The sequence below is a fragment of the Ambystoma mexicanum genome, chromosome 1p (genome assembly GCF_040938575.1).
Source record: "Ambystoma mexicanum isolate Mex_15411 chromosome 1p, UKY_AmexF1_1, whole genome shotgun sequence".
Taxonomy (NCBI): domain Eukaryota; kingdom Metazoa; phylum Chordata; class Amphibia; order Caudata; family Ambystomatidae; genus Ambystoma; species Ambystoma mexicanum.
This window is the reverse complement of record NC_090921.1, coordinates 734,624,531-734,641,013: the sequence shown is the minus strand read 5'-3', so window position 1 is coordinate 734,641,013 and position 16,483 is coordinate 734,624,531. Positions and strand designations below refer to the sequence as shown.

At 44.3% G+C, this 16,483-nt stretch overlaps 1 protein-coding gene across 2 annotated transcripts in view; it reads right to left on the bottom strand.

Annotated features, from left to right (window-relative positions):
- The window catches only part of PIP5K1A (phosphatidylinositol-4-phosphate 5-kinase type 1 alpha), a 750,147-nt gene that overhangs the window by 324,484 nt on the left and 409,180 nt on the right, over nucleotides 1–16,483 (bottom strand). For both annotated transcript variants that reach the window (XM_069650241.1, XM_069650243.1), the window contains exon 5: nucleotides 980–1,097. In XM_069650241.1, coding sequence (XP_069506342.1) covers nucleotides 980–1,097 — 118 coding nt within the window. The remainder of the gene's footprint in view (nucleotides 1–979; nucleotides 1,098–16,483) is intronic.

The window sequence follows — 16,483 nt, the reverse complement described above, 5'->3', positions numbered from 1 at the left end:
AAGAAGCGTAACTCGACGAATCTGCGCCCTTGTGGGGCGTAGAAAATTCCGAAACGGGTCCCCGTTGATCGGAAGTAGAAACAGTGGAGCTTGAGGCTCGATTGACCAAAAAAATGAGATTAAACTCTTTGAAAAAAACGCAAAATGCAGTAAAAGCTCGGGAGCTATAGCACGAGGACTCCCAACACTTGAACGTGCAGTAAAAATCTGAGGATGGCTGCCAGGGGAGGGCCTTAGGGAGAGGGCAGTCATTGGCTGGGGGCAGTATGACCCAGAGACCAGTGATTGGTTACTACAAAGACAGATCAGAAACAAAACTTATACTGATTTTTTTCTTTACCGAGGATTCCCAGCCTGACGACGGGGAATATTCATGAGCATGTGAATCCATGACAGACCCCATGCTGGAGAAGCAGCGCTTCCTCACAGTCCTCTTTGGTATGGTGCCTTCTGGTCAATTAGAACTTATCCGGGGGTTAGAAAAAGTAAGGGTACAAACGCTAAAGGGTAAATAGGAACATTTGGAAACAGTTTGAGCTCAACCACAATCTGGAGAGCGCATCCTTTCAAACTTTAGGCGGCCACCCAATCATTCATGGCCACGCAATTACTGGTGGACACCACATTTAAACTTTCCCAGCCTTTCACACAAGATGCGGAATCTGCTGTGAAATTCCAAAAAACATTCATACAACAAGACCTAGCATTTGAAGACAGATGGTCTGGTTTATGGGCAGGGAATGTGTTATGGCCATATGGCTTAACCTGTTTCCTTTCACACAAAGGGAACAAACTTTAGCATGGAGGCCACACATGTTGTGGATACAAGTCACGTATGTGCATTTATATGTTAAATCATTGTGGGAAAGGCAAACAGTGGAGTGCTTCGAGCCAGAGGTACAATTTGGGACTTTTATCCTTACACTCACTATACCATGAATTAGGTGATCAGGTTATATGTAATGAATATTTGGCTTACCAGGTAGTCATCTGGTCTGATTCCAAATAGTTCTCTGAAGTAACGGAAGGCGACGGGAGCATAGGTTTTAAATCTAAAGTCATTGTAGTGATGGGCTGGAGTCAGGTTGCTACCTTCCCTGAAAGGAGAGATGAGTAAACAAAAAAAAAGTGTTATGCCTCACTTGTTACAATTACACAAAAAAATGCTCTACATTATCCTGCTATTTAGATGTGCGGACCGGAATAATCATTTGTTTGTCTCAAAAGTTGGGCTTTCTGGGTAACAAAGATGAGTCTTAAAATAATCGACAGCAACAATAAATCAAAGCCCAAAGTACGGCCTAACTTTGGAACCATCTTCCAACATATTGTTAAAGCTTATGTTAAGTCTATTTGCCTATGTACAGTCTAACATGTACATACTAACAAACTTCAACCAAACATTGTGGATTGTAGCTTTTGTTTTTAATACAATTTACATACGCAAACATGCGTTTCATGGTGCTAGTAGAAACAACTGTATGGTATAGAAATGGCAAAAGGGTGCAAAATGCTAGGTCTTTAGCAAAGTATCAGATGTGTTGGGAATACAAATGGAGAACATTAAACCACCCATTTGAGCCATTGTGAAGAAATACTGATCAAGGAGTGGAGCAATCAAGAGGGCCAATTTGAGGTCAAATGGAAAGGAATGGAGCAACATTCCTTGCATGCCATACAGATTAGCTTGAGTCAGATTATTTTAGAAACCAGGCCGCAATGAAAAGAATATAGAAGAACACAAATGAGAACTGTGTAGTGAGCGTCAGACACCATGCAGGTCACTTCTGAAAGAAATGGACATCACATCAGCTAAGTATTAAAAGGAATTGCTGCAATCAATTTAACTGGGTAGCATGCCCGTAGCAGCACAAATCCGACATGTGGTCACAAATCCCAAACATTTGTTAAACCAAAGCCTAGGGGGCAAGAGGCGCATCCCTTGGGGAAGCCTGGTTTTCCACCCTAACTTGGATGCGGAAGTCAGAAGCAAGGTGTTCAAAGGGAAGAGCCATCACACAGAAGAATTTCAATTAATTTTGCTTCAGTGTATCCTGTGCCCATGTACAATTATCTTTTTCTGATGTGCATTTTTAACAAATGCCTCCAATTCTAGAAGGTGTGATGGTCATGATGAACTAAAGTAACCGCATTAAAGAAATGTTGGATTGTAGTCTTAACACCAGTATACTGATCACTTTCTGCATAACATGTTCTTAAACAGCCCATGCTAATTATTCTCTTAACCTTAAAGAAAATCCTGATACCAAGAACAGCACTTTCTGGGATCGTTCTGGTATCTGGCCTGAACAGATTTTAGGAGTCCACCCTAGTTATAGTGAACAGAAAACTCAGAGGTTAGCGAAAACCCAAACAAGGTAAATGTGGAGAGAAGTCAAGGCTATTCTCAGGACAGCGAGTGGGGACAGGGGTCCACACCGAGTTCACACAGTGAAGCACACTAATTCAATTGAGACAGGAATGTATAAAAATACAAATATTTATTCTATGCCTTTACACACTCTAAAAAAGAAACTTACAGATGATATTGCACAATAATACTCAACACTAAACATTTAGATTTTTTTATTGTATTCGGTTTAAATTAAACCTTTACAAATTCTTCTTACAAACAATACAAAAAAAATACAGAAATACAAACATACAGAAATACCAGGCAACAAAGCAGAATACATCAAACATACTTACAATTCAGATGTATACATAAACACAATCTTAGTCAAAATATCCATTACATAAACTTTGAGTCTTTTTTTAAATAATACTTAATTCTTCAGAAAATAGGAATGATGGTTTGGTTAAAATAGAAATGGAAATAGAGATCTTCATTCCTCTAACACCTCTTCTTAGATGGACATTCACTGAAGTAGCAGCTGCATAAATATACTCAATCAGCCTTCTAAGATATTTAAACTTTTAATAAAGCCAGCTAATGCCAAACCTTCATGTGCATTTTGGATATTTAAGCATTGTTTCCAAATAGTGTCCTCACTACAAGCTACTTGATATTTCAACAAAGGCATCATATGTTTGGTCCTACACGTTGTGAATGCTTCACATTCGATGCTTGTGTTTTTTTGTTTCCAGTACAAGACTGCAGAATCTCACCTGGTCTCATCTGCAATCTGTCTTCTCCTGAGCAATATTTCTTTGGTCAGAAGCAGGTTCCAACGTAACCTAAGTAACAGCCCCCTATAATAACGATTAGGGAATTAGGGCAGGATGGCAGAGAGAGTATCTCAGCGCTTGTGCTCATGGGAAAAGTGGATCATAGATGCGTAAGAATGGAAAGCATCCACTGTCAATATCCGATCAAAGGCGAACAAGGTCTGTTTGGTTTTCAGAGGTTTGTTAATTAAGGTCATATATACATTCAACATGGGTGTTAAGTACATTAATGCAGTAAAGATGGAAACAAGTCATAAGTGAATTTCCCAACTTCAGCAGTCCAATCCCCAAGAGGAATGGGGCCTTGTGCCCAAACGTCACAAGGGCCACAATGTTCTCACCAGAATGTAGTCTGTAGAGAAGTTATAAATGTACTTGTGTTGGTATTCAAAAGAAGATATTCAGCTAGGCTAGTGGGTAAGTAAACTGTTTTCTTAACTTTCAGATAATACCCAGGTTTGATGGCCAAAAGGCAGTGGAATGGAATGCTAGAATGCAAAGGGACTGAGTCCCAAAGTTAACATATAGAGGACAGGGGAAGAAAAAAGCTTCACGTTTACTAACGCCTGCTAACTCGGATATTCCCAGATGACTTGATAGGTCGACTGGGGAGGAGGGGGGGGGGGGGGGGAGTGGAGTGACCTGGTGGAGGGGGTGGCTAGAGGTTGGATTTCCTGCCGTTGGTTTTGGCAAGAGGTGCCCAGGAGATTCTTCCCGTCGGGTCAAGAAGCAGAGTGCAAAGTTTGGCGATGGAGAAATACAGGATTCACCAGGGCAGCCCTCTTCAGGACACTTCACATGATGTGCAAAGGAGAGTTCCAGTGATGGCCACAGCACACAGACTACGGCAGGCATCCTTCCAGTTGTGGTTTTTGAAGTCCTTCCAGGACAGGATCCCTTAAAAGCTGGATGCTGAAATTCTTCAGTAAGGCGACTTCTACCACAAGCTGGCGACCAGCAAAGTTCCGGATGCAAACACGTATCAGCAAATGTTCTAGCGAGGTAGACCCCTGGATAGATCGACAGTCCACTGGGTGAGGCAGGGAATCGCTGAAGGCTCAGGACGGCTAGATGCCCAAGAACACGTTGAGACTGGTTGGTCCCAGCAGTCCATGGGTTGAAGCACTGCACAGGGTCTTCCGCAGGTCAGCTAGTCCAGCAGGGCTTCACCGGGCCAGGTGCAGGAAGGGATGCCAGGTTTCTTCAGGAATCGTATTTGAATGTTCAGTCGACTGTTCCTCTATGAGGGATTCTTGGCTCCAATGCTGAAGAGTCCTCTCATCAAAAATCCAGCCTGTAACCAAGTCCAAGCCCACTAATAAGAACCTGCAGCATTCAAATAGCAAGTAGTTGTCCAATCAGGGACAACTATTGGCTTGACTCATGTCCCACACCCAGACTCTGACACCACAGATGTTAAGTGGGACCAGACAGTCCCACCCACTTACTGGGCACCACACACAAAGGCAGCACTAGGGGCCGCGAAAGTAGCAGTTTTCCCAGGCAAGTGCATGATATTATAGGGAATTCTGACCTGGCAAGGCAGGAAGAAGGCTAAAATACAATATTGACAAGGAACAAAAACGAGCATCCTGTTGCATGGCCATTTTAGAGCACTAGCCATATTTAGTAGTATTACAACCACCACAATCCTTGTTTTCACCGATAATGGTACTCACGGATCTTCGGGTTCAGCGGTAGTCCTGGAGAGGGAAGAGGCGTCCCCCCCGGAAGTACAGAGGCCATACAACTGTGCTCTGTGCAACCAGGGGGCTACCCCCTGGGAAACCCTCGTGGGGAAGAAAACCCAGAATCAGATGGCGAGATGGAAGTCCAATGGAAAGGTGTTTCAAACATCCACATGGAGGAACCAAGATTAGCTGCAGGAGTATCCAGGAAAAATTGGAGTCCAATGGCAAGAAGACAAATGCAGGAAAGGATTCTCCACTGGAACTATACCCTATTGTGAAATCCAAACTACAAAAAGGCAGAGAAGAAAAAAGAAAGGGACTACAGAATGGCAGAAAAATAAAGGAATGGATAAGGAAACGGTAAAGGTAAGTTGACAAACGCCAGATAGGAAGGAGAGCGGAGAAAGGTTCCGGAAGACAAAGTGCCAGGTAGCACAGAGCCAAGAGTGGTGAAGAAATGCAGCAAGTCGGAAGGAAAGAGGAGTCAAACTCCGCGCAGGAGGCAAGGAGCCGAAAAGTAGAATGGAGCCGAGTGAGGTTTAAGCGGCAGGGACCCGAAAGTTAGAATGAAGCCGCGGGCGGCGCAATCTGCCGGGAGCCGAAAAGTAGAATGAAGCCTAGGATTTAGTCCCAGACTTGGAAACCTTGGGAATAAACCCTGGTCGAAACAGCCCCAGAAATGTTGGGCTTAGTCTTAGCCCCGCGATGGGGAACCTAGGAGGAAAATCTGTCCTTGGCAGTCCCTTAACATGGGGACTCTGAGAAAAATCTGGAATCCAGGTTAGATCTCTTTCGGGACACCTCAGGGAGTACCCTGGTACCAGAGCCACTTGGACCCCTCCAAGAAGCAAAAGACCCCGGAAAGGAGTTCCCTGTCCAGGGTGCCCTAAAAAGGAAGGAACTTACCGGACCCCTTTTTTTCGTCAATGAACTGCTGTACATGAGGAAGCGGTAGCCGCTGGAACACCTGACAGTTGCCGTAGAAACAAGCGCTCCACCGATGTTGCATGCCCAAGCACTCCAGACAGAGAATGGGGATCCGCCCACGCGAAACGACGTTCACACGAAGAACAGGACACACATAGGCGTAGGACACGGGGGTACAGGTGGGACAAACCCCACCCCGCCCCCCACAATTTTAAGTGGGGGGATAGAATGGCATATATCCCTTCCCTGAATATTTAAGTGTTGTGCACAGTGCACTGTGTCTGTCACTGTCACTGTCTGCAGAGTGCATGCAGTGTGTAAAAATTCTTCGACAGGCTGCAGCAGTCAGCGTGCAAAAGTACAAGGTCTGCAGACTGCAAGCTAAAAGTACTTCTGCTCACTGCGTGCCGTTTGCCTGCACATTTGGTATGTGCCCAGGCCGGGGAACAAACTGCACATGCCCCTGCGCAGTGCACAGCTGCGCAGCCTCAGCCTTCGTTTGTCCAGAGCGAAGTGGAGCAGCCAGGCAGTGACGCATTCTTGTGCTGACTGAGAAGGCTGGGCCGGCCTCCACAACGGTGTTTCATTAGCAAGGGAGCGGGAGACTAGAGAGACTCGAGCTAGCTAAGGTACGAGTGTGAGCGAGTGTGTGTGTGTGTGTGTCTGATGTCATGCGACTGGAAGACGTGTGACTGAGTGGGTGGGTGATATTGTGAGGGCGCCGATCCTTATTTTTTTTTTTTTTTTTTTTTTAGAGATGTTGCTCCTTTCAATAAGTCCAGTTCACAATGTGACCAAATTGTGTGATCATAGTTTTCTTACAATTTTGCATTTTTGTTGTTAATACAATGTCAAACTTTTCACTCGCTCAGACTGAGGTGCTTCCAAACAGGATGCATGCTTTCCATGGTCACCCTGAAGAATAGGGGGTTCTCTTTTCCACTGCTTCTCTCGGAGATGAGATTTATTTTAAAAAAACAGACAGTTGGCTAAAAAGGAAAGCCACAATAAGTATGTTCCTGCTTTTAACTTGTCAACTCCCCCTCCCCCCTCGCGCCAGCCGCCCCATCAAGAATTGTTAAATGCGCAATACAGACCTTCGTTTATAGTTTTCGTAATGGTAGTTTACAGGCTGCAATCCCCACCTGCTTCCTCTGACCCACACCCCCCACTCCCATTTATAACCTCCCCCACCCTTTATTAAATGTGTTTGGACAACCGTTCCTTGTGCTAGTAGTGTATGTGTTCTCATTAGTGCTCAGGGACCCAATCGTAAAGTGCGTGTCCTCACGCTTTGTCCTCCCGTCTCACTGTGATGTCAGAGTTACATAGGGTCCCCCCACCCATCACATACTCATGTGTCATGTGTGCATGCTGTCAATATTATTGTAATTAAAATCAGTCACATTTAAATTGGATCAGAATATTACATTGTGGCGCCACAGCTGTGGTTCCGGGTACAGCGATCATACATGTGCAGCAACCCATGCTGCGAATATCATATAGCACTGGGCTACTTATGCTGAAGGAGACACACAGCATGGAATGTTAGCTATGCTTTACTCAGTCAGGAGGTTTACATCATGCCTTTCATGCAGGCAGTGTTTTGGCATGCATCGCCAACTAAATAACAAGTATTTCTAATCATAGCAGGGCCTGTAGTTGGCACTTTGCGTGGATGTCTGTAGCCCCTTGCCAAGCAATTTCCACCGTATTGGCAATACTATATAGACTTGCATGCTTCTCCACCCAATGAAGCCCTAATCTCTGCACAGGCCAACTGCCTGCTAATCCCCAAAAAACCATGCAAGAGACAATGCCAAGGGCCCAAACGATTGGCCTCAACCGCTTCCAAGCTCTGGAATAACCTTAAAGAAGGTATGACGTGCCCCGAAACCTGCTTTCTTTGAGGGCAAAAGTCAACACCCATCTGTTCTAACAAGACACCCAGGAGTAAACACTTCTGGAATCTGCCAAAGCGCCATGAAGAAATTAAGATAAGGAGTGCTCTAAAAATAAATACAAAAATAGACATGTAAATGGATTATCAATGCTTGCAACACTACTGCACCGCCTGCGAGTGCCTCTGGGCACTGCTCCTTTGTACCCAACAGCGTTGGGCGCTCAAGGAACGACATGTACCTCTATAGGTCCATCATTGTGCATTAAGTGTAAGCACTTAAAATAAACCCTGGGGTAACAATGATTTAGGCTATTGCAACACTTGGAACAACTGCTTACGTCAAACCATGTTGTAACACTGCGAGTACAGGATAGGTCGCTAATAATTGTTCTTATATAAACAATCAAAAAAGCACTGGCAAAAAATTGGAACAGTCGGAAAACGGATGCAGACCTGAATTCCATTCAGAAAAATCAACAAATCTAAAAGATATAATTAGCCTGTCTCATTTTATACTAAAGCCAACTTCAACTATTCAAAACTCAAAAACATGGTTACAACAGGCAACCACAAATGTGGAAACTGCCACCTGTGCCAATATTCTGACAATGGAAAGTCAACTATCCAAATTGCTAATGGATAACAAAGACGAATCCTCCAACTAATAAACTGCAATAGCAGAAATGTAATTTACGGAATCCAATGTGTCTGCAAGAAGTAATACATAGGCAGCACTATAAGATTACTTAAAATCAGAATTGGAGAACACATTAGGGCAATTAAAAACAAGGACTTAAAATCACCACTGGGATTCCACTTAGAACAACATGAAGCAGCACAAATTAGAGACGTACGCTTTTTTGGACTGGAAAAGGTAGAATTGCCCCCAAGAGGAGGCAACCTAGAAAAAACGTTGAGACAAAGAGAAGTCTATAGGATTTGTATCATGGACACCTGCCATACCGGTCTCAACACGGACATGGAATTGCAACATTTCCTTTAATAACTTTGATTTACTAAATGCATCATTGTTTGAATGTTGAATATATCAATGACCATATTGTACTTTATTAGAAATTGAGCAAAATGGGATTCAAATTTGAAATAATAAAACTGTGCAGGAAATACTTTTGTATTTTTTTCATGAACCAGCAAGGAAACAAGCACTAGGATAGTAGGACTAGATTACATCTAAAAAAAAAAAAAACTGCACGAATCAACCTCCACAAATAATTGAGGCTGAGGCCTGTTCGAACCCAGATTGCTAAATATAGAACATTAGAAGCGGTCAATCGAGCAAGGAACCTAGAAAACCTATATAAAACATTATTTGGGTCGATTGGACATTATACTATGGCCGTAATCCGAGAAACAAAAATTAAATATGATAACTACAAATGTATAAGCAAACGCAAGTGCTAAATAAAATAAGTGTCAAACCTGGGACAGTCAACTTAACAAATATTGTGCCAAAATGGCGGATACGTGATGACGCGATCATATAAAACAAGCACGTCATCACGCAAGTATACATTTCGGCCATTTTCTTTATCCCGCAGCAATCGTACCGTGAGATTGGCCTGCTCAAGAGCCTGCAATACATATCCTAGGTGGTCAATATGCTCTTTCCAAGTAGGGCTGAACACTGCAATGTCATCCACGTATACCATGCAGAAGTCCTCCATCCCATTCAGAACATGATTCACCATCCTTTGGAATGTAGCAGGTGCATTCTTTAGTCCAAATGATATAACCTTAAACTGGTAGAGGCCTCCTGGGGTTGAAAATGCAGTTTTCTCCTTGGCATGGTTTCTCAGAGCCATTTGCCAATAGCCAGAGGTTGGGACAATTGTACTGAGGTACTTGGCTGAACCAGGTTTGTCCACCAGCTCATCTATCCTAGGTAAAGGATGGGCATCAGTCGTCGCGACTGCATTAAGGGCTCTATAGTCCACACAGAATCTGAACTCCTTAGATCCTTCCTTTGGTACTAGCACAACAGGACTAAACCATGCACTGGTAGATGGCTCTATTACCCCGAGATCAAGCTCCTCCTCCTCAGCTCCCAGTTCTGGTCTAGAGACATAGGCCTTTAGGCGGTTGGTGTCGAAGACCCTGGGGGCCTTGTTAAGATTGCCCAAGTCCACCAAATAATTGACCTCTCCAAAGTTTTCCCACAACCTTGAAGGGTCCAATGTACTTGTCCTGTAAGGCCCTCTGCCTTGTTGGGATCAAAACTAGCTGGTCTTGAGTAAACTCAACCAGGTTGGCCTTCAGGTCAAGCCAATGCTTCATCAGAGCCTGCCTGCTTTCAAGTTATCTGAAGCTTCTGTCATCATGTGTCATTCTCCTTCGGAGACCTAAAATAGTCAGTGACTCTCACTGGCTTGGGGGAAGCAGCACTCCAACGCCTCCTTGATTAGGGCCAATGAACCTCTAACCGGATGACCACAGAGAAGCTCAAAGGGACTGAATCCAACCCCTTCCTGAGGGACTTCTCTATAGGCAAAGAGAAGGCATGGCAGTTGAAGATCCCACTTTCTTCTAAGGGGTTCTTCTAAAGCACTTAGCATGCTCTTCATAGTTTTATTAAACCTCTCTACCACCCCATCAGTCTGGAGATGGTAGGCTGTTGAGAACTTGTAGCTCACTCCACAGTTCTTCCTAATGGCCTGCATGTAGTAGGACAAAGCTTGATCCCCTGTCAGAGTTATCCTCCTTAGGAAAACCTACTCTGGTAAAAATACCAAGTAGGGCCTTAGCCACGGCCTGAGCTGTGACAGTATCGTTTCAGGATACCTGGTAGCATGGTCTACCACAAACCATATAAATTGGTTGCCTGAAGATGTGGGAGGGTCTAAGGGACCAATAATACCGGTTACTACCCTCTCAAAAGGAACTCCCACCACTGGAAGAGGCACCAAAGGTGCCACATTATTGGCTCCACTCTGGCCAGATGTCTGACAAGTGTGATAGCTTCTACAGAATTTATCTACATCAGACCCCATCTTAGGCCAGTAGAAATAAAGATAAATCATTTCTTTGGACTTCTGAAAACTTAAGTGAGCAGCCAAAGGAATCTCATGGGGTAACTGTAGAAACCGATGTCTCGCCTCCTGGGGCACTACATGTCTTCTGTAGTCTCCTGGGGTAGACTCAATAGGCGCACTGTAGAAGAAGCCATCCTTCCAGTATAACTTGTGCTCCCCTGGCTCTTGCCCTTGCAGCTTGGAAGCTGCCTGTTGGTGAAGCCCTTCAAGAGTAGGACACTCTTTGACCGCTGCTGAAGTCTGCCCTACAGGGGCCACCTTCTGCCAGTAAAGACTGCAGCTCAGGATGGATGGTCTTTAGGATCCAGATCAACAGGGGGAAGGTCTTCTTCCAGCGCTGGGTCATCAGTAGCTGACAAAGCCTCTTCTGGTTGGCTCTCACACTCGGCCTCAGCTGGTGGAGTAGCCAAAGGTGTGACTTTGGACTGTCCTCTCGGGGATGACCTGGTTTGATGCACAGGCGTGCTATCTTTCTTGTTTCCCGAGACCTTGGGTTTCCCCTTTGTGTCTTTCGTCCTGGAAATAGAAGTTGGCTTTTCCTGTGGACTGGGTGTTATAGGCCCTTCTGTAACAACCCACAGAGTCATTTAAAGTGAGCTCTCTGGTCTTCCTAGTCTGCTCCTGCTTCCTTTTCCTGGGATTCCTGGGGGTGCTTGATACAACTCCAAGAGTTTTCAAGTCATTCCCCAACAGGACTCTGCCAGGCACCTCACTTTGTACACTGACAGTTATTCTTACAGTCATATCGTTGCACTGGAGAGCTGGTGGTATTGGGATCATCTGGAGAGGGCCTCCAGCAAGCTTAGTGGGATCTCTGGGTGCCTTAGCAACATCCTCAGGTTTGAAAAAGGTGTCATCCACCACTGTAATGCTGGCCCCAGTGTCTCTAATCCAAAAACAAAGGTGGGGACCCCTACATGGACATCTGGGGTGAGTTCAATACACACTAAACAGAGAGGATGCCCTATGTGCTGAAAAATTCAATAAATGTGTTTCAGAAAGCGCATGCTGAGGACCAGAGGGTGTGTTCTTATTAAAAATATATCATTTTATTCTGTTATAATTTCATAAAATACATAATGTTTGAACAATTATAAGACAATTAATTTCCGATCAACATATTTGTGTACAAAAGATTTTGTGCAAATAGCGCATTTTTGTGTAAACATTTCTCCTATGTGGATATCACTAACACCATTCTACCATTCATCTTCACAATCAAATCTAGTTTGTATAGAGCCATTCTAAATAGCTTTTTACAGTAGTAATATTCCTACTTTGACAGTCCACCATTATGTATCAACTATAAGTATCCAAGATTATTCTAGTAGTATTCCTCTTATCATTGGATTTCCTTTTGTATAGTTTGGACTTCACATCAATTGGCCAGATTTTACAGAACCATTGGTCAACGTCTTCTTCAGGATTAGTAGACTTATTCAAAGGCTTTATCAGTGCTTTAAACGTGCATTTAGAAAATGTTTTCTTTTTGCAGCTTTGCAAAAAGTTCTGATTCCCGTGGTTTCCCACTGTCTCTTTCCACTAGCGTTCAGTAAGCGAGTGAAATATTTATAGCTCCACCTCAAAGGCAAAGTGTTCCACTAAATACAATTCCTTGTTTCTACCGAACTGGGGGCACACTTGCTTCCCTGCTACCGAATTCGCTCAACAGTAAATAACTTCAAAAAGTGTTCTAGCGCGCTGGGACACACTGGCTTCCCCGCCGTCAAATTCACCCACCAGTATTTGACTTGAATGCTGGCTTCAAAAACAAGGGCCTCGCCTACTCAGGAACACACGAAACACTGCAGAGAAACAGAACCGCGGCAGTCAGCTGTTCCGAACTGGACCTAATGGCAGGGGTCTCCTGACCATTTACAAATGCACTGTCCTTGTAGTATTCTTTGGTGATATCTGGTATAGAGTTATACACATCTACATTCTGCTGTTCCCACAGACCCAGGGACACTAAAGAAACACTGGCAGAGACTCCAATGGGGTCTTCAGCCAATAGTTGTGAAAGTTTCCACTTGCCATATGTACTTCTCCCTCAGGGATTGAGGCTAAGGAGGCAATGTGGATCCCAGAAGGTTTACCCTTACATCTGGGATCCCCTTTCACTTGGTCAGTTGACCCACAAGCATAACATTTTCCAAATGTTTTGATAAAAATGGGGGCTTCTGCTGACCTCCCTCTGGTTTGGCACCAGAGGTTTCACTAGACTGACCAGGTTTCCCATGTGGCTTTTCCTTATGTTTGTGGCCCTCTTTTGGATGGGAGGTTTTGGAATTATCTTGGTCATCTTTCTTGTGCTGTTTCCCCTCATCCTTTTTATGAGTGGCCCCAGAATCCTTGTGGGTTGCCAACAGGGCTACTAACAAGTCAGCAGCTTTTGCTAGCTTCTTGGGATCCATCTCTTTAGAGTCAGCCAAGTGCTGTCTCAACTCATGAGAGCAGGAATCAAAAATAGATTCCAACAAAAACAGATTTCTCATTCCTTCAAAAGAGTTCACCCTGTAACCCGTAACCCAACCATCTATGTTTTTCAAACATTCACACACCCAGGTAGCCCAAGGGGTACCATCAGTCTTTTTGAGGGTCCTAACCCTCTTAGGTAATGGGAAGGAGTTTTCCCCAAATCTAGCTATAAAAGCTAGCTTCACATTTTCATACTCCAATCTTTCAAGTTCCCCCACCTCCGTTACAGCACCAGTGGCAACCTGGAGGAGCCTAGACAAAAGTTAAGGAATCAACTGATTCCCTGTGAAACCCTGAATCCCATAGTTATATTCAAAAGCACCCAACTAATCCAAAATATCAAGTTTTACATCACACATACTCACTGCTTCTTTAGGCATGCGACTGGAAGACCTAGAGTGACCTACAAGTTCTCAACAGCCTACCATCTGAGATAGAAACATTTTCAAGAGACAATTTCTCCATTTCAAGAGCATGTCGCATTTCCATTTACCTTTGTTTAGTGTCTTGATGTTTGTTTTCAGCTTGGAGTTGTAATCTTTTTTGAACACCAACTCAAGTCTAATTTTTTCAAGAGACAAATTCTGGACTCAGTACTGGACCTGGCAGGGTCCCTGTGGCTAAAGGTTGAGGCATAAGGGTCTGTTGAGGTAAAGAGGGGCTCTCTTCCTGAGACTTCAACAATATTACAGTTAGACTCTGAATTATCATCCTCATTTCCTGGGATAGTAGGTGTGACAGGCCTGCTACCCAGACTTTGATTATTCAACAATATTTTTCTAGTGGAGCTTAGCCTTGTGAAGGTTTTCAGTTGAACAAAAGTAAAGCAAACTCTCAATATAACAACTCCACAATATCCCACCAGTGTTGGGCAAAGTTTATATGGAGTACCCTCTGGGAACACTACAAACAACTAAGACTACAGGTATAGGAAACCCAACCTTTAGTATAAGCCTGTACTACACAGTTTTGGTAGCGTGTTGAGCATTAATTTATCAGTCAGAATAAGCCTTCAGAAGGGAGCAATATAATGGTAACGCACAAATACACTTCAATACTGTACACTCTTAGTTTCTAAATCAGTATAGACCCTTTTGGGATGGCCCACAGATACAATCTACACCCACAGGTGACTTCAGTAACTAGGGTGCTGGGGACATTAAGATCTTGCTGTTGGCATTTAGAATACTTTTAGGAATTGGTAAAAGACAAATATTCATACATATTCATAAGCAGGCAAATACTTTTGGATCCTCCAAGAAGAGCCATACAATTCAATAGGCTAAGCCAAAGTCAATGGGCAAAAGTCTTGTATAGGATTTACCACTTCTGGTAAGTAAATGGAAAAGTCTTTGCACACGTTCTTAGGAGTCTTTGATGAAAAGAAGAATCAAATGTAGGGCCACAAGCTAATTAGGCTTGTGATTTGTAGAAGTTGCAAGCACTCTACAGTAAGAGGTAAGTTCTCTCTCAGACTTTTTACAGTACCTTAGAAATGAAGAAAAAGATGCAGCCGATGACCTCTGTTCCTGTGCAGCTTTGCAGATCCTGGTGTTCCTCTCCCTGGCTATACAGTTTCCAGCAGAAACTCTGAGGAAGTTCAACCAGCTCTGAGATGGATGTCCAGGTGGCTTACATTGGAGTGGAGTGCATTTGGGTCTCCTAGGAGACTAAGTACAGGGAGTTTCGGGCACTTCCATCACTTCCTGCCAACACCAGACACTCTGGAGCCAGAGGCGGGCTTCACGCTTTAATACCGCCAAAGGCGAAATGAACAAAGTGACCAAACCTGGTTTGGCGCGCAGAGCAAATCTCTAGAAGGACCTTTCCACAAAGCAATGGCGAAAAAAGACTGGGGGCCATTTTGACAAAGATGGCTCCCGTGGGTGCTTTACTGTATCCGACAACGCAGCCTGCGGTAAAGGCACACCATGGTAGTTCAAACTAAACCACTGCCACCAGCCATTCAGTGCGAAAAGGGTAACATACAAAAAGTTACATGAGAAACTAGACAAAGGGGATACTAGGTAACCCCTCCAGCACTACTGTAAAATAGGGTGTGCCGGGTCTAGAAGAACAAGTTACTTACCAATGTAGGGGAGGATTGGTCCAAAAGACCCCCCTCGCCTACATCCCCTCCCCCGGTGAGGGCCATGGCTCATCAGGCGTCACCTCCTTACCACCAGGGCCCAGGTGGTGGATGGCTCACCTGCTGAAGACATCGCCCAAACCTATTGAATTTAGCTAGGCCTCAGAAACCATTTTGTCTAATAAAGATGGTGTGAGCCCCGCGCACTGCAGCGCGGCCCCCACCTTTGGAGAGTTTCAATTATCCCTGTGGCCGCAGCTCCCTGGCAGATCCGCTGTGAGCCCGTTCCCACGAACAAGACAGACATGAGCTAGTATAAGATACCAACACTAACATTTCACCTTCCGCAGTGTACCGCTGCTCCCAGCATGACCCGGCCAGCAGAGCCTGGGTGGAAAGAGAACTGTAAAATGGCCCTCGGATAAAAGCAAAAGTTCTCAAATACTAATGACAAAACTACCTGCGATGGACGCATTTTCTCCACAAACCTCTGACTAAAAAAACCTGTAAAATGTATAGCTATGGCCGAATGCGTGTTCATTTGGCATTAGCAATGAAGCACCCACACCACTGCAGTTATGTACAAATAGTAAAAGCGTCACGGGGGGTTATTTGTTATGCGTATCATTGAAAAGATTACACCCCACGGTCCCGTGCCATAACCAAACTAATGCTGCTAGAGTGCAGAGAAAGACAAATACAACCATATTGAGGGCTCATGTAAAGGGTGCACGAAAATGCACCCTTCATGTGTGTATGTCCAAGCCCCTTATGTGCCACTACCGTCACGTATAGTGGCGAGTCGTTTCTATGCGCTCCACCAACCTCACTACTACCTCACTTACTGCAAATGTATAAGCATATAACAAAATGTTGTAGTTGTTAAAACCTAGTGTACTAATAATGTGCTCGGACTGGCTATATTTGAGAGGCATTAGCAATGTCAAAATGTGAGCTTCGGAATGACTAAATTAGTATTGTATACTATTTGAATGTTTATGATACTTTCATCTAAAATTGGCAACACACGAGGGAAGATACCTTTGTGAGTATATGCAAGGCCATTCCCCCTCCCTCCCAGCGAAGCCTGCCAGACGAGAGAGCAGAGGCCCGCGCCGCGCTGCTCCACCTCCCCCAACTCGGCTGGAGCCGCTTC